The 26,282-nt window shown below is 42.3% G+C and overlaps 1 protein-coding gene and 2 non-coding genes across 4 annotated transcripts; 2 read left to right on the forward strand and 1 right to left on the reverse strand.

Moving 5' to 3' along the window:
* The first annotated feature begins 75 nt into the window (after positions 1 to 75).
* TRIM27 (tripartite motif containing 27) lies at positions 76 to 15,696 on the forward strand. Of its 2 annotated transcripts, XM_019719147.3 has the most exons (8): positions 76 to 879; positions 1,843 to 1,938; positions 4,673 to 4,903; positions 9,256 to 9,278; positions 11,088 to 11,203; positions 11,333 to 11,365; positions 13,259 to 13,285; positions 14,865 to 15,696. In XM_019719147.3, the coding sequence occupies exons 1-8, from the start codon at positions 460 to 462 to the stop codon at positions 15,458 to 15,460; spliced, it is 1,542 nt and encodes a 513-aa protein (XP_019574706.1). In that variant the 5' UTR covers positions 76 to 459; the 3' UTR covers positions 15,461 to 15,696. The 2 variants fall into 2 exon arrangements, with proteins under 2 accessions (XP_019574706.1, XP_019574707.1); XM_019719148.3 differs by lacking the exon at positions 13,259 to 13,285.
* On the reverse strand, positions 7,313 to 7,415 carry LOC141571952 (U6 spliceosomal RNA). Its single transcript, XR_012496989.1, has one exon. It is a non-coding gene; the product is annotated as a U6 spliceosomal RNA (small nuclear RNA).
* A 7,075-nt stretch (positions 15,697 to 22,771) lies between the features above and the next one.
* Positions 22,772 to 22,876, forward strand: TRNAL-CAA (transfer RNA leucine (anticodon CAA)). Its single transcript has 2 exons — positions 22,772 to 22,809; positions 22,831 to 22,876. It is a non-coding gene; the product is annotated as a tRNA-Leu (tRNA).
* The last annotated feature ends 3,406 nt before the right edge of the window (positions 22,877 to 26,282 follow it).

Below are 26,282 nucleotides of genomic sequence, written 5' to 3' on the forward strand. Positions count from 1 at the left end.
CCCTCTCCCGGAGGAAAGAGTCCAGGCCCAGAGGCCACGAAATCACGTCGGTGGCGAGAGGCCCGGGCAAGCCCCGCCCTCGGAGCCGCCTCTTCCGCTCTTGCCGGGTGGGGTCTGCACGGCCGCCGGGATCCGCTCCGACGCGGCCACGTTGTCCTGCCTCTGGCGCTCGAGTCCCACGGGGACGCCCGGATCGCTTAGCGGCTGGGCTCAGCGGAGCCACAGCCTTGGCGAGCTACCCGTGCCGGGCACCGCGGCGCTGGGGGACGCCCCACCACTCTGCGGGCCAGTGCACAGGCGCGTCTGGGATCTGGGCCCGCGAGGCGCCGCCCTCCACCCGCCACGCTCTCTGCCCCACGCCGCCCAGAGGCAGCGAAGCGGAGGGCGCGCTATAGAGTTGGGCGCCGCGCAGAGCTGGGCTCTGGGGCCCATGCCCGTGCGCCCCCGCGGGCCCGCGCTATGGCCTCCGCGAGCGTGGCCGAGTGCTTACAGCAGGAGACCACCTGCCCCGTGTGCCTGCAGTACTTTGCCGAGCCCATGATGCTCGACTGCGGCCACAACATCTGTTGCGCGTGCCTCACCCGCTGCTGGGGCGCGGCGGAGATCAACGTGTCCTGCCCGCAGTGCCGGGAGACCTTCCCGCAGCGGCACATGCGGCCCAACCGGCACCTGGCCAACGTGACCCAGCTGGTGAAGCAGTTGCGCACCGAGCGGCCGTCGGGGCCCGGAGGCGAGATGGGTGTGTGCGAGAAACACCGCGAGCCCTTGAAGCTGTACTGCGAGGAGGACCAGATGCCCATCTGCGTGGTGTGCGATCGCTCGCGTGAGCACCGCGGCCACAGTGTGCTGCCGTTGGAGGAGGCGGTGGAGGGCTTCAAGGTGAGGGCCCGGCGCGCCCCGCGGGAAGGGGCGGGAGCGCGTGTCGGACAAAGGGAGGAGAGATCCAAAGAGGCTTCCTTTTTTCCGCCTAGAAAATGGCTGAGCAGGTTGTGTGGTTCACAGCCGTCATTTCCTCTCTGTCCGCTGCAGAGCCTCGGCATTCAGATTTGGGAGGAAAACCTGTAGATTGAGGAAGCCAGAAGCCCCCCCTCCGCCCCCACTCTCCTTTCCTTATTTGCCTCTGTTTACCGGCTCACGGGCAAATAAAGACAGCCCACGGAGCCCTCCCCACCCCCGTATAAAAGATGCGTGTAAAACCACGTGCACATCGGCAAGCCTCAGAGACGCTCGTACTCCTGTCGCCTTCTAGTTGATCTCAGACACATTAACTGGCTGTATACCCGCCTAGCAGGTAGATGCCCACCACCTACTCTAGAAGCATTTCCCCAGCACTTCCTGTGCTCCGTTCTGTTCCAGAAACTCATGGAAAAGAACACAACTCTTTACTGCTTAAGTTATTTAACCACTTTGAAACTCATAGGAGGTAACACAGTTATTATGAAGATTAAGTTAAAATGTGGATGGAGCCCCTTGTGAACTCTTGAACCAACAGACTAGCACAGCTAAACAGTAACATGGAAAGGAAGACATTTCCTCAGTGTGCTACTGTGGAAGAGCTGCAATTTAACTCCAAGCCTCCTAGTCCTGTCACCTTTCCATTAGGCCAGGCAGTAGGTATCCTTCCAGGGGCAGGTAGTTGACTCAGTTTAATTTACACACAACCTGCCAAAGGAGGGGTGTGGCGACCCCCTGTGCCCTCATGATGGCAACATTGTCCAAGGACAGGCTCTAATCCCCCACTTGGCTTCAGGAATGTGAGTTGCATGTGTGATAGCAGAAGAGCCATGCTGATGCTAAGATTTGCCTAATCCTGAACTTCCCAACTGTTTTTGCTTTTCTTAGGAGCAAATCCAGAACCAGCTGGACCACCTAAAAAGAGTGAAAGACTTAAAGAAGAGGCGTCGGGCACAGGGGGAGCAGGCACGAGCTGAGCTCTTGGTGAGTAAGCGTCTTTGGGATTCACAGATAATATCACTTCTGCTGGTTACTCCTTCTTTTGTAAGGCTTAACGTTGTCCAGACAAGTCTTCCAGACTTCTAGGTGAAGGTGGGGAAGTCCATATGGCAGTTGGGAACTAACCTGGAGAACCGAGCATTCCCATATTTTTTGGGGAAAAGATGGAAGAGCTAAGGTTGGGAATCCTGGAGAGCTGACCTATCAAAAGTTTAAACTGCTAGCTTTGTTTAGATCACGGGTGATCCTTGACAGAGCTGACATAGGTGAAATTCTTGGGCACAGCCAGCCTCCTTTGGTACCCTTCTGCAGACACACGCTGACAGTGGCTTTGCATAAGCCCCTGGAGTGTTCCCTTTCTTGACGACACTTCAATTCTGAGCTTTTCACTTTGTTTCCTTCTTTTAGTCTCCTAAAGCCTTAGCGAATGGCTGATCTGCTAATTTATGACAGGGATATTTGGGGATTTTGTTTTGAAAACCAAAACAAAAAGTAGAGACTTTTATAGTAAACACTTACATATCCACCATCTAGGTTTTTAAGCATTTTTTTGAACAATAAATAAAATAGTAAAAATTTCTACCCATTAGGAGTATTTGCATGTGAAAAGCAAACTGTTAGACCAGTAGTATATAACACTATTTTGTAAGAAATTTTGTCAGCCTGGCCAGGGTATAGCAGAGAACTTGTGGACAGGGAACTTATTCCCATGATGCCCTTAAATGCCACCACTTGTTCTGCCCACACAAGCTGAGACCTCAGCTTTCCTTGCTTGAAAGTAGGTCTGATGGATGGAGAATCTTCTAGTGAGCTTGAGTGGAGTCAAATCATGCACATGGCCTCTCCTCTGTGGGAGGATTGTCAACGAGGGGAGATAGCCCTTCTCTGATCATCAGGGCACCTGGACTTAGGAATATAACCTCTGTAGGCCTTCAGTTTCCTCATCTGTGAAATGGATAGGTTGGATTAGACTTGTTCTTCAGCAAGGCTAGTACTACCCTCTCTTCAGTGGTGTGTGGGTTTCTTTGGTTGTTACTTGAAGAATCAAGTGATTAGGGAGAGTAGGGCAGGGAGGTTACTTGTCCTGCAATCAAGAAACAATCCCATTGGCAGCCAGATGGCTCAGTTGGTTAGAGCACGAACTCTTAACAATAAGGTTGCTGGTTCAATTCCCATATGGGCGGGTGAACTGCACCCTCCACAAGTAGATTGAAAACAATGGCTTGGAGCTGAGCCGCAGGTGGGTGGCTGGTTGGCGCAGCTGTTGGGGCGTGGTGCTCAAAACACCAAGGTCGCCAGTTCGAGTCCCACATGGGCTAGTGAGCTGCGCCCTTCACAACTAGATTGAAAACAATGCCTTGACTTGGAGCTGGGCTGTACCCTCTACAAAAAAAAGCCACACTGTTCCCCAATATTACACAATTAAAAAAAAAAAAGAAACAATCCCATGCCAGCAGAATTGTCCCCCCACCTGGGGGCCAATAGCATGCCCTTGGAGAAGCACTGTATTAGTTGATCTTCAAGGTCTCTTCCAGCGTAAGATTTCCGTTTCTAAGATATTGTATCATTTATGTCTTTGAAAGACTTACCCCAGCTAAGGAGAGGTATGAGCCTATAAAAATGATCTGTAAGCAAAGGTGTTGTGAGTGCTTAAGAAGGGTTGTTAGAGGGCTGGTTAGCAAGGGAAGGTTCTCAGGAGTTGAGTTTAGATAGGTCAGCAAGCTTTCTGTAAAGCACCATCAGATAGTAAATTTTTTTGGCTTTGTGGGCCGTGTCATCTCTGTTATAACTATTCAACTCTGCTGTTGCAGCTCAAAAGCAGCTAAAGACAGTATGTAAATGGTAGGTGTCGCTGTGTTCCAATAAAACTTCACTGCAAGGGAGTAAACAAGGGGAGTTTGCTAATCCTTTGTTTAGAACAAAGTGTTAATAGAGCCCTGTCAGTGGGTGGTGGGGTAGAGATGGGAGGGCAGAGAAACTTTGGCAAATAAATCTGCACTAATGAACACCCTTGAAGGCCAGATGGAGGGTACAGATTACATGTGAAGGGCCTAAGGAAGCCATCAAGGTTATTATACAAGGTTTGTTGTACAAATTGTGTTTGAGTGTCCCAAAGCATCCTCCTCAGGTCACATATCTGACCATGTCACTTCCCTGACAGTCTTTCATGGCTCCCAGTTGCAGTAAAGTCCTTGGCCCCCGTAGCCTGCCAGGCAAGGAATGTTCTGGTCTGTTACCCTTTCTGGCCTCTTCCATCAGCATTCAGTTGTTCCAGCCAGACAGAACCGATGCCTCCTCTCCCCACTCCTTTGCCTGGGTCGTTTCTTCTGCCTGAAAAGCTCTCCTGGTCTTTGACCACATGGTGAACTCCATTCATTCTACAAGACTGTGTGAAGACTGTACCAACTTCTCCCACCATAGGCTGTCACCCTGTCTGGCTTATCCATTCGTGATTACATATATCTCATGAACCCAGCTCACATGACTCAGTACCTTGAGGGCAGGGACTGTGTCTGGATTATCACTGGGGTAATTCAGTCCTCGGCCATTATACAACCAGTCAGTAAAGAATGGAAAAAACAAGTGAGTGAACGAGATGCTTGTTTTAATATACTGGATGAAGTGATGAGGTCTTGGGGTAGGTAGTGGGGGGAGAAATGTGAAGGGCTCTGGAAGCTAACTTTTCTTCTCTTCACTGCCCTGCCCTGTGCCTGCACAGAGCCTTACCCAGATGGAGAGGGAGAAGATCATCTGGGAGTTTGAGCAGCTGTATCACTCCTTGAAGGAGCATGAGTACCGCCTCCTTGCCCGCCTGGAGGAGCTAGACTTGGCTATCTACAACAGCATCAATGGTGCCATCACCCAGTTCTCGTGCAACATCTCGCACCTCAGCAGCCTGATCGCGCAGCTGGAGGAGAAGCAGCAGCAGCCCACAAGGGAGCTCCTGCAGGTAGGGAAGGCATAGAGCCCCTGCCGAAATGCTAGCTCCTCTCTAGGCAGCATCCAGGCCCCTGCTCACCTGTCAATTCTGTGGGAGCAGCAAGGGCTCACACCAGTCTCTCTGTTGGGCGTGTCGGAAGGAGAACGTGTGCAATCACAGAAGCTCTGGTTGACAACATGGACCAGTCAGTCACACTGTCTCACAGAAAGGGCGGGGAGGAAGATTAAAACCCTGGCTTGCCTTGCACTGACAAGTGGTCTGATCATAGGCAAGGCTCTTGACCAGCCTGAGCCTCAGTGACCTCATCTGCTCATTATATCATGAGGGGTTTGGCCCACGTGCCATTTAAAGACCCTCCACTCTCCGATGTCCTGTAATTTTAGCATACACAGGTGCAGTACCACGACCACAAAACGACGAGCACTTAACCAGGAGTGGTCAGGCCGAGGAGTCCTGTGATTTAACCTTTATAGTGCAGGTGACAAAGCTGCAGTTGAGGGAATCCAGCAAGATCCTAGGAAGTGAGCTAATGCCTGTCTGTCATGTGTTCATTCAATGCATATGAATTGTCTGCTCTGGATCAGGCACTGTTCTAGGTACTGGGGTTAAGTGGTGAACAAGTTCTCCTGAGATTTATATTCTAATGTTGAGATCAGACAAAGAAGCGGACAAGCAAGTATCATAGGTGTTGATAAATGCCATTAAAAATTATGGCCCATCGCCTGTTTTTGTATGTCCTGTGAGCTAAGTAGGGTTTTTACGTGTTTAAGTGGTTGGAAAAAATCAGAAGCCTGTTATTTTATGTATGTGAAATCATTCAAAGTTCATTATCCTCACATTTTATTGGAACCTACCCATGTTTATTCATTATGTCGTGTCTGTTGTTACTTTTCCACTACAACAGCAGAGCTGAGTAGTTGTGACAGAGACTGTATGGCTCACAAAGCCTAAAATGTTTACTGTCTGGCCTCTTCAAAAGAGTTCACCAACTCCTTTAGAATAGTGAGAAGAGAGGGCCTAGCTTTGAGCCTTAATGAACCCCAGCATTTCATTGTCAATGGGAGAAGAAGGGGCTTGCAAAGGGAACAAGTGACCAGAGAGGCACAGTAATCAGGAAGGAAGAATGTTTCAGGAAGATGGGATAGACAACAGAGTTGAGGTCAAATAATATGCGTGCTGATAGACACTCGCTTTGGAAACACGGCCATTGCTGACCTCATGTAAAACCACCACCATGGAGCAAGTTGGGCAGGAACCGTGTCAGGAAGAGTTGCAGTGACTGGGTAGGGTGAATGGAGACTGCAAGAGGGATGACGTTAAGACTGAAGGAGATGTAAGAAAATACTTGAAGATGAGATAGGATTGTGGGGCTTCATGGGAAGGGATGCTTAAAGAAGCTAGTGGAACGTTTTGGAAGAATGCAGGGAGGAGAGCCTATGTTGTAAGGAACAAGGGGGAAAATCATCGAAGCTGTAAAACTGATGGACTAATCACCAGTGTGTGGTTCCTGAGAAGGCAGGGGAAATGGGAACTGGAGCGTGTGTGTGGGAGTTTGTTTTGGAAGAGCCTCTGTTGTAGGGGAAGAAAGGGGGAAGTGGGAGAGAGATGCAGGCAGGTTGTAAAGTGTGGTATAAAACCTGGAGACTTTTATTCAGTTTTGAAGTTGGACAGCAAGATCATCTGCTAAGCAGGACTTAGGGAAGATAAGGGCTTTGAAGAGTGTTGGAAAGTTCTGAAATTATTGTTTCAGAGCATAGGAAAGCCAGTTGGTTTGTAAGACATAGTACTTGGTTGTTGAACTTTGGTTTATACTGGGAACAGTCTGCTCTGTTGTCTGCTTTGCCGTCTTAGACCATGACTGCTCGATACAGGCACAGGGAGGCAGGTATTTGGACTGACCCAGGATTCCGGCTTTACAAGATGGACTTGAGGGTGTTTGTTTGTTTGTTTGTTTGTTTTATTGTGATAAAATGTACTTAACATAAATCCACTGCTTCAACCAGTTCAAATTGTATAGCTCAGTAGCATTTAGTAAACTAAACAACAGTCATCACAACTGTTTAGTTCCAGAGCACTTTTTATAACCACAAAAGGAAACCTGTGCCTATCTCTCATCCATTTTTACCCACTGGCAACCACTAGTCCTGCTGTGTGTCTGTGGATGTGCCTGTAAGGGGATCCTGAAATCTGTGGCCTTTTGTGTCTGTTCTCTTTCAGTTGGCATACTTTTTTCAAGGTTCATCCATATTGTAGCACTCATAAGTACTTCATCTTTTTGTGGCTGAGTGAGCCATTTGGATTACTACCAAATTTTGTATGTATGGACACATACCAAATTTTGCTTATGCATTCATGAGCTGATGGACATTTGGTTTGTTACCACCATGTAGCTATTGTGAATAGTGCTGCTGAAACATGAAAAACGTGAAATGCTTCACAAATTTCAGCATCATTTCTGTGCAGGGACGATGCTAAACTTCTGTGCACAGTTCCAATTTGAGAATATATACTCCCAAAGTGAGCCCTGGAGATCTTAAAACATTTTTTTTAAGGTAGAAGGTATTTGTGAGAATGTTTTTGAACAGATGAACCATGATATCAAAACAGATGATGAGGAAAGTAGAGAAAAAAAGAGGAATCATGGACTCCATGGGGAAGAGGGTCTTGATTACCAAAGAAGGTTGTGGTGTAAGTCACTGGAAAAGCAAGCTATACCTTGCTTACTGGGGAAATATTAGAGGTAGTCCCACTGAGGTCAGGAATAGGACCAGGAACCCACGTGTTGTCTACCTCTGTTTAATATGGTAATGGAGGTTTTAACCAGTTTAGTTAGATAAAACAATTACAAGTACAAGAATTGGGAAAGAGGAGATGCTATAATATATAATTGTAAATTAAAGAATCTCTTATTTGGAGACTATAATATAAAATAGTTTGCAATTACAAAATATTGGAAAGAACCAAACTTTCAAACCTAGATTGGTTGAGTCGGTTATTTGTGCAGACACACACAGACACACACACACAAATACTATGCAACTAAAAAAGAATAAGAAAGATACCTATGAACTGATACAAAGTGGTTTCCAGGTTATGGTCTTAAATGAAAAAAATCAAAGTGCGAAATACATAGAGCAAGAAAGAAAGAAATAATTAGAAAATACATGTATCTGGCTTGTTTTTGCAAAGGAAACACTAGAAGGATACACCAGAAAATATGAGGATGGGGAGAATGGAATGGGAGGGGATAGAAGAATGAGTGACATAAACTCTCTCCAACCAAGTCACAGATAATTTGAGCACCAAAATAAAAACAGTGATGGATTATAACCCATTGAATAATGTAAGAATCTATGAGTCCATACTAATAAATAAGAAAGGAAAATTCTTTCCAGTAGAATGTCGACTAAGTAATATAGAAGGAATTTTGAAACTAGCAAATAACCAATTGGAAACAATCATAATTCAGACAATAATTATTGATGGGTGCTAAATCTAAGGAGGGAAAGTTTATTAAGACTTGAAATATTAACATAATTTTTAAGTATCACTTATAGGTTACTTGTTAATTACAAAAGGAAAAATAGCTATACACTGATCAAAATGCCACAATAAGGGTCAAGCAAATATTGTGAATTTTTAGAAGGACACAACATATGCTAGTCAACAATGGAACAACCTGAATTTTGTCATGAGGGGAGTATCTGAGAAACCCTCAAATGGAGGGACATTCTATAAATTAACTATCCTGTATTAAACCAGTGCCAGTGTCATGGAAGACAAATCCATCCTAAAGAACTGTTCCAGATGAAAGACACATGTCATGATAACTAAATGGCAATGAACAATCCTGTATTAATTGAGTGGGAAGAGGAATAGCTGTAAAGAACATTATTAAAACAGTAGGTTAAATTAGAATATGGACTATGGATTAGATAAACATATTGTATAAATGTTCAGTTTCCTGAACATTGATAACTATACTGTAGTTATATAAGAAAATATACTTAGGAAATAAAGAAGTATAAAGGAGCAAAGGGATATAATGTAAACAGTGATCTCGCAATTGGTCCTGAGAATAAATATGGTTATAATAATTGGGTAAATCTGGGAAAAAGAATACACTGGGAGCTTTTCTGTGTATTTGAAATTATTTCATAATAGGAAGTCAAAAGAAGCAAGTTGGACAACTGTGGTCCATGGGTGGGATGCTTGAGTTAGTAAATTAGAGTCTTGAGGTCCTTGACCAGTGTTGCAGGAGGAGGACCCCAGCCTGTAGTTGGGTTTTCAACAAACTTCTGTGAAAGAAAACTGAAGTTATAAACGACTTCTCATGGTTATCCTTTTCCTTTCTCTTACAGGACATTGGGGATACATTGAGCAGGTACGGTTTTCTCTCTCCCCAGGGTTAAATCAAGACTGTCTCCCTCATATTTACAAATCCTGAAAGGAGCCCAGAGCCTGAGATGGACAGCTTGCCAAATGGACACCATACCCTGCTGTCCCTGAAGAGTCACTAGTGTGCAAAGAAATTAGATGGACTACAGATCTTCTCATTAAAACTCAGCGATTACTGACAGATTGTGGGGGTGAGGGAGTGGAGTAGGGGCTCACTTGGGAGGGTGCTAGTGGTTTGTGAGGACACTTCCATGAGGAGGGAGGGGACTTACAGGTACTTGGGCAAAGTACCGTTGATTATTGCTTCCTAAGCATTTCAGAATCCTTTTTCTTTCGTTTTCTCCGCCTACTTCCTGTAATGGGGAAAATATGGCCTTTGACCAGCTTAGTTATATAATTAGTGATAGCTACCTGGATTTGGGCTCTTATTGTTCTTATTTCTCTACTGTATCATCAGATGGGAAGTGAGGAAGAAAGAACTCCCAGGGTTGGGACATGACTGAGCAGGGAGAGCTCAAAGTGGGCAAGAAGCCCAATTCTTGGCGAAGTTGTGTCGGCAGACAGATGACGACAAGTCAGAAAGGCCTTGGGGACATAATGTTTAGTGGAGTACCTACAGGTGTGGAAACTGACTGAGAGAGCTGACCTTTGAAGCTGATGAAAATCCTCAATGGTGAAAACCCTCCAGAGGAAATGCAGCTTGATTATGTGGGAGCCTCTAAGGAGATGGGGGAGGGTCTCATGGATACAGTAGGTTGCTTCGGAGGGCTATGTGGATAGAGGCATGGTGATAGAATTGAGTTTCTTGAAGGCCACTTGGATGGAGATGAGTTGGTACTTGTAACTGTCCCAGCCAGTTGACCCCAGCAAAAATACTACCTTATTACTTTTTGATACCAATCTAATTCTGACCTAATGGAGGGACATAGGTCCCTTAGATCCCGGCACTTTGTGACATTGAAGTTTGGGTTTGGCCATATGAGACAGGAAACCAAAAATTTCATTGGCTTAAGGTTTAAACAAAAGTTTTGTCACCATATAAGAATGGTGCCCGGGGCTGGTCTGGTGGCTCCAGTGATCATCAGACTCTTGGGTTTCTTTCCATTCCCTCTTCTGCCATCCCCAAGGTATAGTCCTCATTCTTCGAGTCCACGATAGTTGCTAGGATGCCAACCTCAAGAAGAATGTTCGTCACATCACATTTCTTTTTAAGCAGACTTCTTAAATTACCTCAAGATACTTCTTACCTCTCATTGGCCAGAACTCTGTTGTCCCAGGATCACATCTAGACTGGGCAACCATGAACTCAGTAAAGTTTGGAAGATGGGAGAAGGAACAGTGTGGATAGGCAACTAGCAGACTTTGCCATAAACTCCTTGCTGGTGTGGGTAGTTGGATGTTGTCCAGACAGTACCCATCTGTCTAAAGGTACCATTCTCGCCATATTCGGGAACCTGAGGATTCTGGGTCATTGCCCACCATGAATACCAAGGGCTTTGTCATGGAATCTAGTGCTTTCTGGCCTTAAATTCAATTTAATTCAGTAAACCTTTTTGAGGACATGCCATTTGAAAAGCCATGAGCTATGTGCTTTGGGGGATGAAAAAAATGAGTAAGACGTCTCCCCTTCTCTGGTCTAGAGGATCATAGTCTAGGAGGAGCATGTGGAAGAGGCCTAGTTATTGCTTTTAAAGACTTGACCTCTGTAGCCAGTTTGGCTCAGGACCTGTCCTAGCCCCTGGAAGCTCATAAAGTTGGGGGAGGGACTCACTCTCTTTTTCTCTTTTAAACTTAGGGCTGAAAGAATTAGGATCCCTGAACCTTGGATCACACCTCCAGATCTGCAAGAGAAAATACATATTTTTGCCCAAAAATGTCTGTTCATGACTGAGAGTCTGAAGCAGTTTACAGGTAATGTGAAGAGGGATCTATGATGTGAAATGGATTTATGCTGTGAATATCTGTGTATTACCAGACAGGATACGTTTTCCAGCCACATAGTGTGGGATGCAAACTGAATATCTTTTTTTCTCCCCTTAGAAAAAATGCAGTCAGATATGGAGAAAATCCAAGGTAAATTTATCTACTTAATGGGCTTTTTATGTTGAAGTTTCTCGGGAAAACTAACATCTGTATTCAAAGTGGGGAAAGGAAAAAGGGGGATATGCTCAGGCCAGCCTTCACTGGTATTTGACACCTTCCTTTTTGCTTTGTTAATTTTTTTCAGTTAATAGCCTCTTGTTTCACTTTGAAGTCTTTTAACAAATGCACTCAGTTCTCAATCTACATTGATGAGGATAAAAATAGGCAATCCAAAATTGATACAGAATTAGTGTGATTGTTTTGATTTTGATTTTTTAATTGGAAAAGAGAATAGACAGAAACTATCCTAGTTGTATTTCATTTGAGCCAGTGTTTGTAGCTATAATCTGCCGAGTTCCTCCTGCTCATGGGCACAGGTGCAAACCAGTGCAGGAGGATGTGAGCAGCACTGACTGAGGCAGAGCCTTGAGGGAAGTGGTTGGGAGTGGGATTCAGGAGTGAGGCTGCTGGGGTCCCGACCCAGCTTTGCCTTAGTAAGGATTCTGCACCTTACAGGCATAGTTTGGACTATTGCAGGTTCGGGTACAGACCACCGCAGTAAAGTGAATTTTGCAATAAAGCAAGTCACATGATTGTTTTAGTTTCCCAGTCGTATAAAAGCTGTGTTTACACTCTATTGTAGTCTGTTAAGTATGCAATAGCATTATGTCTAAGAAAACAATGTACATACCTTAATTTAAAAATACTTGCTTGCTAAAAAGTGCTAACCATCATCTGAGCCTTCAGCGAGTCGTAATCTTTTTGCTGGTGGAGGGTCTTGGCTTCAATTTGTAAAAAACCACAATATCTGTGAAGCGCAATAAAACGAGGTATGTCTGTAATTTCTTCATCTGTAAAATGAGGAAAATAATAGTTCTTACCTCACAAGGTTGTAAGATTTCATTAAATTACGTTCAATTTCTAAAGCCTGTAGAATAGAGCCTGACTCATAATAAATCCTATACTTACGTTTATTAAATAAAGTATTCTAGGTATTTAGGAAAACTTCTACAAATATAAAATTTTCTGCTCATACATTCAGTTAGGAACTGGCTACATACTAAATGCTAAAATTCCTAGGCGGTCTGGTGGAATCTGAAATCTTTATATGTAGGTAATCCCTTATTTATTGCAAATTACAATTCCCCATAATCTTTGATGATTTCCTATGTTATTGTATCCTGAATCCCTGTTTGCATTGTATCTTTCCAGATACATACTTTGTGGGTATCTACCTACATAGATTCAGGGGACACTCACATGTGCATAAGCAAAACAAATAGGGAGAAATTCCACTTAATACAGTGGATAATGCCAGAAGCCATTAGTTCAGACATGACCTTCCTTGATTTGGCTCTCATTTACTTCTACTCTTCTCCTGCCATTTAAAAGGCTAACTGTGAACATATATGCATAAATACTTTGTCATCTTTAAAGTGCCTTTTAAGTGAATGGTCTTGTTTGCTCCAGTGTGGTAGTGGGTGTCACTCAAGCCACCCAGCCCCTAGAACAGAGGTGGCTTATGAAAGCCAACAGTTGTGTGTGATGTGGACTTAGAACCGTGTTTCCCCTTGCAGAGCCAGCTTGCACACTGGAGGGTGGAATCCTTGATCTTGGCTCGGTTTGACCCAATAGGCTACCAGTGCCAGGCATGTGGTTATTCTTCTACCCAAAGTTCCCAGTCCCTCTTCCCTTAAATCTCTTGGCTAGATAATGGAGTCATGTATTGTATGAAGACATCAGTGCATGACTGACAGCAGGGGTCCTGGGGTTTCTGATGGAGACCACTGCTTTACCATGACTCTGACCAAAGCTCCCTCAGTCGGGATTTCCTGAAAATACTTATATGACTTTCGTAACTTCTTTTCTCTTTTGTTGTTTCAGAATTAAGAGAGGCTCAGTTATACTCAGGTAGGTGATAGGCAAAGAACCATATAGGAAAGGAAGTAAGAATCCTTATGAACCTAACCACTACTGTGAATGATTTTAGAAATTGCCTAATTTTGGATCCTTTAGGTTACATGTGTAAAAGTGATAACCATTAAAAAAAAAACAAAAAAAAAAACATTGCTTGTTTCTGTGTGTTTACAATATTTCTGCCTCCTAAAATGCTTCAGAGCTGAAGCCATGGACCTTTGAAATCAGAAGTCAAGCTCAGGTGCTGTGAAGAGTTCTAGAGCAGAAACTGCAATTTCCCAATAAGCAGAGCACTGTTAGTACACTCTTACACTGCCCAGCCTGCCCAGCCTCGGGGCAACATGCGGTTTGTGAACAACGGACTGAGTTCCACTCATTCTGGGTGCTAGTGAGAGACTAGGAATCTTGTGTCATCCCATCTCTGTGCCCTGGGGCAAGAGTCGAAACTCCCCCTCCCCTTGACCATCACCTTCACCTAAGGTTCAGAGAGACTGGGCAAATCTGTGTTCCCAGAGGTGCTCACATCTGAGGTATGTCCTTTTCATAGTCACATGCCATCTTCTGTGGTGTGGGCTCCTTTTCATGAAGGGAGGGACTCTACACACAGCAAATCTTCTTTTATTGGTGCTCACCGGTGATGATCCATATTTAATTTTTTTCAACAAATATTAATTGAATACTTTGTTTATGTCCTACACTGTCTAACGCTGTGTAGGGTACTATAGAGGGAACAAAAGAACATAAGACACTGTCTAACCTTTGGAGTTGAGTGTCTGATTGGAGGTGTGAGGTGTACCCATGACACGAGAAAGCAATGGGTGACTGTTGAACCAAGAGCTGACCATCTGAGGTTCTTGGTCACTTCTACCAGTTGCCTGTCATGAACTTTTTGTGGGATGAATGTAACCCACCTGAGCATTTGATTGGAGGGATATATGTTTGGCAATCTTCCTCCTGAACAAAATGTGAAGAGCAAACGAGAGAATGTTTATGAACACTTTTAAGCAGGGAAGATCCATATGATTCCAAGAAGCTGTAATATCAAATACCAGAGTATGTGGCGTGGGTGATACAGCTTTAGATTTAAGAAAGGGAAAGTGTAAATGGCATGGGCTGGTGAACAACAACTTTCTGAGGAAGAAGTGGTTCATGCATTGGATATTAGAAGAAGATGAATGGGGTTTGGATGTGCTCAATAAAGATCTCATGGAATGGAGGCTATAAAAGTGAATTGAAAGGTGGACACATTTTTCAGGTTCCCAGTCCCTTATCCACAATTCCAAGACAATTTGGGAAATTCAGTTTATAATGGATGTTGTGGCAGAAGATGTGAAAGAAAGGGAATGGAGATAAAGTCTCAGTGTTTTTATATATATTAGTTTAAAAAGGTCACCAGCTAATCCAAATAGTCATTCTTTTGAATGTTAAATTCAGGACATATTCATGAGATGATTGCAGCCTATAGTGGGGAGCTTTTATCGTCTTCTCAGGCAGGTAGGAGAAAAGCTGAGTGATCTGGAGTGGGCTCCCTGCCCTCAGCTGACTGACCCTCCTGTTCCCTCTGTCTCTGCAGTGGATGTGACTCTAGACCCGGACACAGCCTACCCCAGCCTGATCCTCTCCGATAACCTGCGGCAAGTGCGGTACAGTTACCTCCAGCAGGACCTGCCCGACAACCCTGAGCGGTTCAATCTGTTTCCCTGTGTCTTGGGCTCTCCATGCTTCATCGCTGGGAGACATTATTGGGAGGTAGAGGTGGGAGACAAAGCCAAGTGGACCATAGGTGTCTGTGAAGACTCAGTGTGCAGAAAAGGAGGAGTAACCTCGGCCCCCCAGAATGGATTCTGGGCAGTGTCCTTGTGGTATGGGAAAGAATACTGGGCTCTTACCTCCCCAATGACTGCCCTCCCCCTGCGGACCCCTCTGCAGCGGGTGGGAATTTTCTTGGACTATGATGCTGGCGAGGTCTCCTTCTACAATGTGACAGAGAGGTGTCACACCTTCACGTTCTCTCATGCTACCTTCTGTGGGCCTGTCCGGCCCTACTTCAGTCTGAGTTACTCGGGAGGGAAGAGCGCAGCTCCTCTCATCATCTGCCCCATGAGTGGGATTGATGGGTTTTCTGGCCACGTTGGGAATCATGGTCATTCCATGGAGACCTCCCCTTGAGGTGAACACAGGCCAGAATGGCTGCCGGCCATAGTCCTAACCCAGGCATAAGGCATCTTGTTGCCTTGCCACTTCCTGTCCATTATAGCTGGATATCCTTACCACTCTCCATGCCCCAGCAGTGGGAGATGAGACGTCCATGTTCTCTCTGTCATCCTTTCCCTTCCTGTGAAAATTATGAGATGTATGAGAAGCATTAAGATTGTTCAGAAATAAAAACCAGGTGTCCATCTCGAGTGTATCACATTTTTTAGTTTTGTACATTACTGGATGGGATAATTGGATTTGGAAGGCCATTCAGATACTTAATCCCTTGGCTCAGCCTGGCTTCCTCTGATTCAGTCCCCCAGCGATCGTGAGTATTTGCTATCATTTCTGGACTGGTGCTCCTTTCTAAGGACCTAAAGTGGAACTACAAAGCCCTGTCAGCATGGCCCTCTTTATCTCAGTTTTTCTTTCTGGGAGAGGTTCCTCTATTCCTGATTCACAGTCTTCATGAAAGAGGCCTATATGTGTTTTGATTCATTAACAATTATTTTACAATAATGGTGGGAAATGGCCCCACCTCTGTTATGATAAAATGTTCTAATCAATTTTCTCTTTGCCCATATCTTTTCTGAGGGCTTTGTCTGTTCACTTCATTCTAATGAAAAGTGTATCCTGGTGCTGATGGACATCACCCAGGATAATTTTCTGCCTGACACCATCCATTGTTCCTAGATCCCCTCCCAATCACATTTGTGTTTTAATGGTCAGTCATATATCATCCCTGGAAGGATTTTGGGGCAGTATTCTAGGGATTCAACATAATGAAATGACATTATTTGAGGATCCGCTGTACTTGAATTTGACCATAATTCCCAGTTATATTTCCCTTTTCTTTTTGGAGAGTGTTAGAAAATAATAAATGGAGTTGGAGCTGCCATTCCAGAGGAACTGCCTTGCATGTCTTATGCCTAAAACCTCCAAAATGTTAAAACAGCAAAATAACCTTTGCACTGGGCCTAAAGCAATCTTTAGGCCCAAAGGACTGTGCAAAGATAAAAAGAAAGCAGTTACGACTATTGACTTGTCTCTTCCGTCCTCTTAGGGGGTTGGAGAGTGATCTTTCTAATGTGTACCATCAAAGGGCAATTCCACCCCCTTGGCATTGTATCACAAGGCATCCTGGCATCAGAAGGCTGAGGCAGATCACAGAGCAAGCTCCCACACGGGTTCTTAGTTCTATTCTGGGTGAAAATAAAGTGAACATGGATGTTGTTTACATTGTTTTCTGGGTCTTGGTAGGATTGGGTTCCTACATGATATATGGGTACGCTTCTCTGCATGGAAGGCAGAGCAGAGACTGGGAACCTTGGAGTGCTGGTACATGGGATACATGCCTTTAACAGTGAGTCCCTCTACTCTAAAGGGTCTGCAACTGGAAAATAGGGTGGAGTACCAATCAAAATTGCATTGCACTTTGACTTAATTTAGTCCATTGGGACAGGGAGGAAGAATTAGGACCCACAAAGAGGGCACCTTACTTGTAACAGTCCAAGAAAAGGTGCCCTTTGGATGGACTTGGCCGTGGCGGGAGTGATGGAGCTGCCGAGGCTAACTTAGAGGATCACGTGCTTTGTCCCCAGTGCGTCAGGAACGGCGTCTTCCTGCGTTTTTATTAGTAGCTGGGGCAGGGATATGCTACCTTGTTGGAGTCAACAAAGCGACTTCCAGTGTGAATGGGGCTATACTATAACAGTGATTCTTCCTAAAAATAGTGAAAAGTCTCAGACTACATACCTTACGAGACCCTTTCTATATGGACAGAAGGATTGTGGTTACTGATGGGGAGAAAGGGAGGGCAGGTTACAGTGTTGGTCATCTTTTGGTTCTTTTGATGGATTCATAGGCATATAAATGTTTAATATTTTAAAACCCTGCCATTTTGGATGAATCTATATGAACCTGTAAATGATTCTAAATTTACTCATTAGCAGAAAGGTAAGCAACATTTGAATTCATTAAATCAGGATTTGGGCCCTTAAGGCAGACATGGGTCCCAGTAGTATTCTTTAGGCTCCTCTTTGGGTTCTTTCCTCAAAACATCTGAAGTTTTTAATTATGCATTAGGACATCAAAAATTCCTCTCTCTATAGTTATTTTGCTGCCCCAGGAATATTGTGTCTCCAGCTGCTCTTGTTTTAAACTTCTGATACTGGCCCGGCAGGCAGAGAAGAGCATCTTCCCCAAGAGTAGATGAGACCTAGCAGGGACAGGTTCAGAGAGTAAGAGGAAATACAACATGGCCCCGGCCCTCCATATTGTGCAATTAAGAAGATGAGACAATACATGTGATAACTGCCTACCACTTAAAGGCATTCTGAAATGAAGAGCAAAATAGCTATTACATGGTAAATGAGAGCCATTTGTTAATGCCTTCAGTTATCTGTGATCCCAAATACTTCCAACAAAGCTACTTCCAGTGTGAATGGGGATATACTATAACAGTGATTCTTAGATCAGGAAATGGAAAGCACTGATCTCCCAGCAAAATAAAAAACAAAACTCATAAAGTACTTAGTGTATCAGTGGTAGGTGGGTTGCCTCTTCACAAATGAAAGAATGGTTCTTTGACTCTCTAAATATACAGTTAAGCAATGTTGATGCCCCAGCTGAACTTGACTCGACGAGAATAGAGAGAACATGGCTTGTTTATGGCAAAGTTAAAGTCAATTAAGAGGAAAAAAAAATAACATGAAAACTAGAGAGAGCAACAAAAGATGGTTTGTAGTTGAGTGGAACATTGTGTACTGCTGGAGACAACATGGACCACGGGTCTGAGAAGAAGCCGAAATCCTACGTCTACATTTCTTCATCAGTACCCTTTTTTTTTGAGACTGAGAGGTCAGTATCAGTCCTGCAATAAATGTACTTGTTTATGTATTATATCACTAAAATCCCCTGCCCCTCCTTTAACCCAGAAATTCCTCCTATGTGAAGTCTCTGAAGAACAATGAGAAACCCAACAAAACCGGTGTAGATTGTCATTGGGACATTGGCTTTGCTAGGATGTTAATGAAATAGCTTAGATTTCAAACTGCAAATGATACACTAAATCCTCACTTAATGTGGTTGAGTGTAAGAAAAACGACATATAATGAAGCCAGTTTTAACCATAGGTTTAAGATATAAATGAGTTAAGTTCCCTATGGCATCTCATAAACATAATGAAATGACATTATTTGAGGATCCGCTGTACTTGAATTTGACAGTAATTCCCAGTTATATTTCCCTTTTCTTTTTGGAGAGTGTTAGAAAATAATAAATGGAGTTGGAGCTGCCATCCCAGAGGAACTGCCTTGCATGTCTTATGCCTAAAACCTCCAAAATGTTAAAACAGCAAAATAACCTTTGCTCTGGGCCTAAAGCAATCTTTAGGCCCAAATGACTGTGCAAAGCTAAAAAGAAAGCAGCTACGACTACTGGACTGAAAATGAACATTGTTTAGAATTCGCATCACTATGTAAGCTTTTCTGCAAGATGGACATGCCTTTCTTCTATTGTAATTACTCCCCTTCCCTTTCTGTTAAATACCTTTTGCCTTTGTCTCCTAATGGGAACATTGTTTGAGTTTCTGACTGAATCAGTCCTTCCAGAGTAGCTATTCTCTTTGATATCAAAGATGCTTGTTGCCTCTCATTTTGAAAGGCCTTTTATTTTCAGCTTAGTTACAAATTTCTCAGATCTGGTTTGTTGGCTTAATTTTGCATTTGAAGTTTGAAATGTAACCAGGGCATTTGAGGGTAACATTTTGAGGTATACTCCTCTATTTCTAAGATTCCTCATTCACAGCACATACAGAATGTATCTGGATAATAGTATGGGATATAATTGCCAAACCCATTCTGGGATTTGTGATACACAGAAGAATGCAATAGAAAAAAGATATTAACTTCTTTTAGTTTAGAGAGATTTTATATTTTTCAACCTACACATAAAAAAACAGCACTAAAATATATCAAAATATTAACATGCTTTTGGTGATTCCCCCCCACCCTCACGCCTTATTGAACTCTTTGCTATGAAAACCTTTAAACAAACACAAAAAATGGAGAAAATATACAGTGAATCCTCCATACCATCTCCCAACTTCAACAACTTCAATATATGGTCAATACCAATTTGAATATAGCCTCATCTCAATTTTCACCCCCATCCCTATTACTTAAAAATAATTCCCTTATGGAAGATATTTCCATAAAAATGTAGGATGCCCTCTGGTAAGTCCTGTGGCACAATAAATATTGTTAGTAAATGTAAAAATATTTATTAGGTGTGATGAAAAAAATATAGTGAATGTTTAAATTAAAAAATTTATTACAGTAAAAGACACATTGCCATTAATTCCCCTCAAAATACTCCCCCTTGCTTCAAACAAACTTATCCCATCATTCTTGCTACTTTTTGAAGCAGTTTGGAAGTCCTCTTTCTTGTGTGTCTTTAGTTGTGCTGTCCTGCCTGCCTTAATGTCCTGAATTGATTCAAAACATTTACCTTTCATGGTCATTTTAATTTTGGGGATGAGCCAGAAGCCTCATGGTGCCAGAGCTGGTGAATAAGGTGGATGAGGACACAGTGTAATGTTTTTATTTGACAGAAATTGCCATATTCCAGAAGTGATGTGTGACACAGAGACTTTCCATGTGATCACAAAATACGATGAATGCTGCTGCTGAGTGCCATCCAATGGAAAGGCAGAGATCTTAACATTGGCATGTGGAACCTCAGTAACTGTGTGATAAGTTTCAACTTGTTCAGTTCAGTTAGTCAGGTGTGAGCTATGGTTGAGAGAAGGTGTGTTTTAAAGTGTGCAGTAAATCATCCTCCATCATGACAATGCTCCATGTCACACATTGCTTCTGGTATGTGGCAATTTCTATCAAATAGAAACATTACGGTGTGTCTTCAACCACCTTATTCACTGGATCTGGCACCATGCAACTTATGGCTCTTCCCCAAAGTCAAAATGATTCAGTACATTGAGGCAGCCATGACAGCGCAGCTAAAGACACGAAAGAGGACTTCCAGAACTGCTTCAGAAAGTGGCAAGAATGATGGGATAAGTGTGTTTGAAGCAAGGGGGAGTATTTTGAGGGGGATTAATGGCAATGTGTCTTACTGTAGTAAAAGTTTTTTTTTTAAACATTCACTGTATTGTTTGATCACACCTCGTATCTCATCTTATTCCAGAAAGAACTTCAAGGCATTTAAAACATAAAGCTAAATCGAGGTAGCAGGAATTTAACATACATAAAGGAAGAAAGGAATAAGGATGGAACAAAAAATGACCTGGAATATAAGTAAATGTATAGCGTGATAATATTATCAGGACACTAAATGTGTGTGCCACACTTTGGTTTTTAAAGATTGACATGGGAACCTTTTTAATTTTATAGCTTATAGTTTCTATGACATGGAAATTGACTAAATGATTACGGGACTTAATGGGATCTTTGTTAGTAAAAGGAATTTCTACCTGGGTTCTTGTAAATAGAAACTATCACAAGGTTTATCTTTCATATAATGAGTTTCAAATCAATAAGGAAAGATGAACACCTCAGTAAACATTTGGTAAGTAATTTATGGCGGAAGAAACAAAAATCCTTTTAACATGAATGTGAACCTCACTAATAAAGTCATATAACAATGCCTTACCATTTTTCACCCATTTTGTTGCTTTATTATAGTATTCTATATTGATCAGGTTTGGAATATCTCAATTGCTTCATTTCTTTTGGTAAGCAGTTGGACATTATGTATGAAAAGCTTTTAAAACTGGATAAACTTTGATGTAGCAATTCCACTTCTGAAAATTTAAATAACTATGGGTATTTGAAAATATTTAAACAAGGATGTTCTTTAGAATATTGCTCATGAAAATGAAAAGTTAGAAATAATCCAGTGTTCAATACCACTGCAATCTGGGTTATGTGCAATACTTTGCTATTAGGGAAAAAAAAAAATTATACAATTTGAAGAGGTTACAATTGCCATGTTGGGAATCACTTATGGAACAACTTCCTTCCAGTAGAACTATAGTTTATGAAAGAAAACATAGTAAATTAATTATTTCTTGGATAAGCAGAAGATACCTAACCTTTACATTACTAAAAAAGAAAGGAAAACCTTTGTGTGTTAATAAACAACAGAAACTAATCCATCGGGACAAAACCTACTTAAAATTCTCAAATCTATATGTTTCTACTCTGAACTTCAGGGCCCAAAATACAGCAGTTGAAGCAAGTGAGTCAAATATATTTATTGAGCCCCTACCATGTATGCCAGGCGCCGTCCTGGGCAGGCGTTGGGCCTACAGAGTTTATTTTAGCACTGCTTACCTGATCCCTAAGGGCTGTCAGTATTGGAGGAATCATTTCTGATTGTTTAGTTTCAAGACTCCATTAAAATATGTGACCTCACACCTTCCAGACCTAGCGCTCAGATTACTTAGCGCAAAGCTGAAGGACAGCTGGAAAGGCTGGGTAAAGAGATATGGCACGTTCTCGTTATTCTCGCCCCGCCATATCCCCTAAACACCGCCATTGTTATCCCAGACCTGGCAATGGATGCCATTAAAACTTTAAATCTGGACTATGTCAGAGTGACCAGGGAGGTCAGGGGGCGAGCCTAACGCCTCGGAAGTTTCTCTGGACTGGGGACAGGTCAGCCCCTGGGGCAGAGACTGGCCTCGTCGCACCTACACCTGCGGGAGACGTCTTGTCCCACGCCGCCTTTCCCAGGCTGTTTCTCCATGTCACTTGCCACGCCCAAAACAAACTCTTCTCAAATAGTGGTAAGGCAGTTCTGGGGACAAAGGGAACCTAAATAGAGGAGAGAAAAGAGGGCCATGCCACAGAATCAGGGTCGTTTTGTTAATTTTTTTCTTTTTTCCTTCAATACAAAGAAACCGTAGGGCGAGGCTAACGCTCAAGGTTTCAATGAGGACTGGCGGCTGGAAAGCCGACCAAACGATCTAGACAGATTGATGCTCTTCCTTCCTTCCCGAAATAAGGGCTGTGTGGGCACAGGAAGTGTTTGCACTCCGTTCTCGAGATAGGGATGACAGTTGTAAGGCCCACGAGACAGTTGTGTCGTTTTATGTATTAACATTTTTCTACTCCCTGCAGTCTTCTTTTTAACCTACAGGTGGCCTTTTTCCATTCAGGTCTGTTACCTAACAACACTGACATCAACACCTTAACATACCTTACAGAAGCACTGCTCGGTGGATATGTATTTTAGTGAAAAATCTGCACGTCATGACGGAGTGTCAGGATGGCCGAGTGGTCTAAGGCGCCAGACTCAAGCTCTGCTTCCCCAGCTGGGGATTCTGGTCTCCGAATGGAGGCGTGGGTTCGAATCCCACTTCTGACACACTATTTTCCCCCTTTATTTTTCAAAATAAATACGTATATTGAACGGGGCAATACGCATTTATAACTTACTGACCCATAGAGTTAAAAATTGACTAAAAATCTTCTCACTGTTACTTAAGTATTAAAAGCGGAAGCATCGCGACATCTTGGAACCCGCGAGATTTGGAGCAAAGACGCTTGATAAGCAAATTACTAGAGGGTGACTTCACTGAAGCATCGCGAGATAACCTGGAAACCGCGAGAATTAGAGCCGGATACCCCTTGTGATGCTGAAGGAGAAAGGGGGTGATGGTCTCATGTTATCTCTGCCTCTCCAGCTGACCTGCCCAGTTTGTTTCCGACCCAGGCTCTCCCCTGAATATTTCCGGTTGTGCTTACTCGCCAATCCCAGTCCTTTCTGTAAAGATATCCTGCACTGATCCACTGCTCTCCTCTCTACCGTGTTTCCCCGAAACTAAGACCTAGCTCGACAATCAGTTCTAATGCGTCTTTTGGAGCAAAAATTAATACAAGACCCAGTATTATATTCTATTGTGTTGTACTATGTTTGTTACATTATATTATGTTATGTTATATTCACAGCTGGGTCTATTGTATTTTATATTCACAACTTGGTATATTATAGACCTGACCAGGTATATAATATAATATTATAATATAATATAATATAATATAATATAATATAATATAATATAATATAATATAATATAATATAATATAATATAATATAATATAATATAATATAATATAATATAATAATATATAATACCAGGTCTTATATTAATTTTTGCTCCAAAAGATGCATTAGAGCTGACTGGCCGGCTAGGTCTTATTTTCGGGGAAACACGGTATTTTCAAAAATCATGAAACTAGTTCTCAAACATTTCCTTTGTAAATTATTCATATTCACACTCAGGGTGGCATCTGATAATTATTGCTTTGTCTCCTCAGTTAAAACTGACTACAAAATATGAAAGCTATACCTTCCTCCTCCAAATGTAGCCGTCAATATTTTATTGTGTGTCTTACTGTTCTGTCTGCATTTGCATGTATGTATTCAGAAATATTTTGTTTTTTACAGTAATGCGGTCATACCAACACAACCATTCTCTGACAAAATTTTCACTTAATATATCTTAGGTTCTTTCCAGAACCTTGCAAAGGAAATACCACAAATCATTCCACAGGATAGATATATCCTACTTCATTTGTCCACTTTTTTGGAGGGGGCAGTGGGAACATTTAAGTTATTTCTAATATCATTCATCCAGTAAATATTTAAGGTGTGTTCATGTGCCAGGGATACAGCCCTGGGGCTGTGGCAGTAAAAATAGGAGATAGGATACAATATGATGGGATAGGATAGAATAGAATACAAAATTAAACTAAATTTTAAAAATAATAAAATAAGTTTCTGCCATTATGTTGCTTATATTCCAGTTAAATGACTTTGGTTGTGCCTCAGGAGCACCACATTCCAAGATTTCTTTATATGTCAGGAGAAGAATATAAATCTTGTATCTTGAGACTAAGTGTTTAATGCCAGCTGTTGAAGATTCATATCTGCATGACCATATATTTCTCCATCATTATAACCACTCATGACTGTACTCATTTTATTATTAATTTTATCCTAATAGTCAAAATGTGAGAGACTGGACAGGTGAAAAGAAAGTTGGTTTATTCAACAATAAAATTTTCAGGAAACATGCATCATGGACAAGATCCAATTGTTCCATTTGAGAAGCCACTTTCTGAATTCAGGTGGCTGGAACCAAATGGTTTCAACTACTACCAAATAGCCTCAGCTCCCTGCAGTCCTTAAATTAACTGTGGGTAGGTGAAATATGAAACGAAATATAAAAGCTTAGGGAGGGGAAGTGAAACTAATTCTCACAAGATTTCTATTATACTATTAAATACATAAGTGTACAGAGCAGTATGACACATGCATGCCCTCATAAAATCATTTTCAGTGTAGCGGACAAGTGTGTCTCTGAAGACTCTGGAAGTATTTGTAGTTTCTTCTGGAGAACTGGGAGACTTAGAAAAAGAGAGGAAGATAGTATGAGGGAGAGGAGATAGCAGCTGTTTCCCCAGAAATTTCTAGAAGAAAAGGAAGCAAGGATGCTATCATAAATGATTTTTCATATAACTGTCATGTTGGAATTTAAAAGGTTAATTTTAGTTAAAAAAAAAAAAGAAATACGAGTACAAAATTTTTATAACACTACTTTTTAAGAGGACATTTCCTCTTCCTGTTTTACTCACAAGTGCCTCTTGGAATTATTGGGAATTATCCAGCCCTCATTCACTCTTTTCTTTGCCATTTGAGTAAGTCAGTAAGAGTTTACCTTCTTTGACCCATGTTTCTCTTTTGGGTGGCATTAATGCTCAGCTTCTGTGATCTCCCTTAGCCCTTTGCATTGACGGTTTTTGGGAGCACCTGTGCCTTCACAGAGCTGCCAGGTGAGTGTGTTTACTTGGTTCCAGGCCTAGATGTGGGGAAAAGGTGTAGAGAAAGCCCATCCATGCCAACTTCAGATCCAAACCATGTCCTGCAATTTACATTTATCAGCCACAAAGCTGACATTTTGTTTCTGCCACTGGTGTATATGCCTCAATTGTTACCAAATTGATAAAAGATACTTTAAAAAAGGTAAAATTATGACTTTTGTACAAACAGAAATGAATATGTGTCAAAGATTATTTAATTCATGAAGTAATGTAGCAACCAGTGAGGTGTTGCCATTGGTTCAAAAGAAAATTCAAAGTACCACATATTTATAGACAATCTGGAATGCTGAAATAAATTTAGAAACAGATTTTCTTTAAACTTTCAATTTCCACAGTAATGATCAATTCCATTCCATTGGACACCATTTGTACTTCTGTGGATGAAAATGATTTGCACTATTATCAGTTTCCTACATGTGAAAGAGTTGTAAGATAGCTCAAAATCAATGAAATTTGCTCTTATAGACTGAGTGTTTGTGTCCCCTCCCAAATTCATGTGTTGAAACCTTACCCCTTAATGTAATGTCATTAGGAGATGAGTTCTTTGGAAGGTAATTAGGATTAGATGAGGTTGTGAGGATAAAACCTTCCTGAATGGGATTAGTGTCCTTATAGGAATACTGAGAGAGCTTGCTTCCTCATTCTACTTCTGTCATTTGAGGACACAACAAACACAGCCTTCTGCAACCAGCCTCTTTCTTCCTCACAAGAACCAAGTCAGGACTTTCCAATTTCCAGAACTATAAGAAATAAACACGTTTTTTAAGACACGCAGTATTTGACTAGGACTGTTACCTTAGACAGTGGGATTCCCCCCCACCCCCATCTTGAACTCACAATTTTTTCTGACAAAACTCACATGGGAGAAGGATGGGATTATGGCTTTC

This window comes from Rhinolophus sinicus, chromosome 2 (assembly GCF_057876585.1).
Source record: "Rhinolophus sinicus isolate RSI-liver-muscle chromosome 2, RSI-T2T, whole genome shotgun sequence".
Taxonomy (NCBI): domain Eukaryota; kingdom Metazoa; phylum Chordata; class Mammalia; order Chiroptera; family Rhinolophidae; genus Rhinolophus; species Rhinolophus sinicus.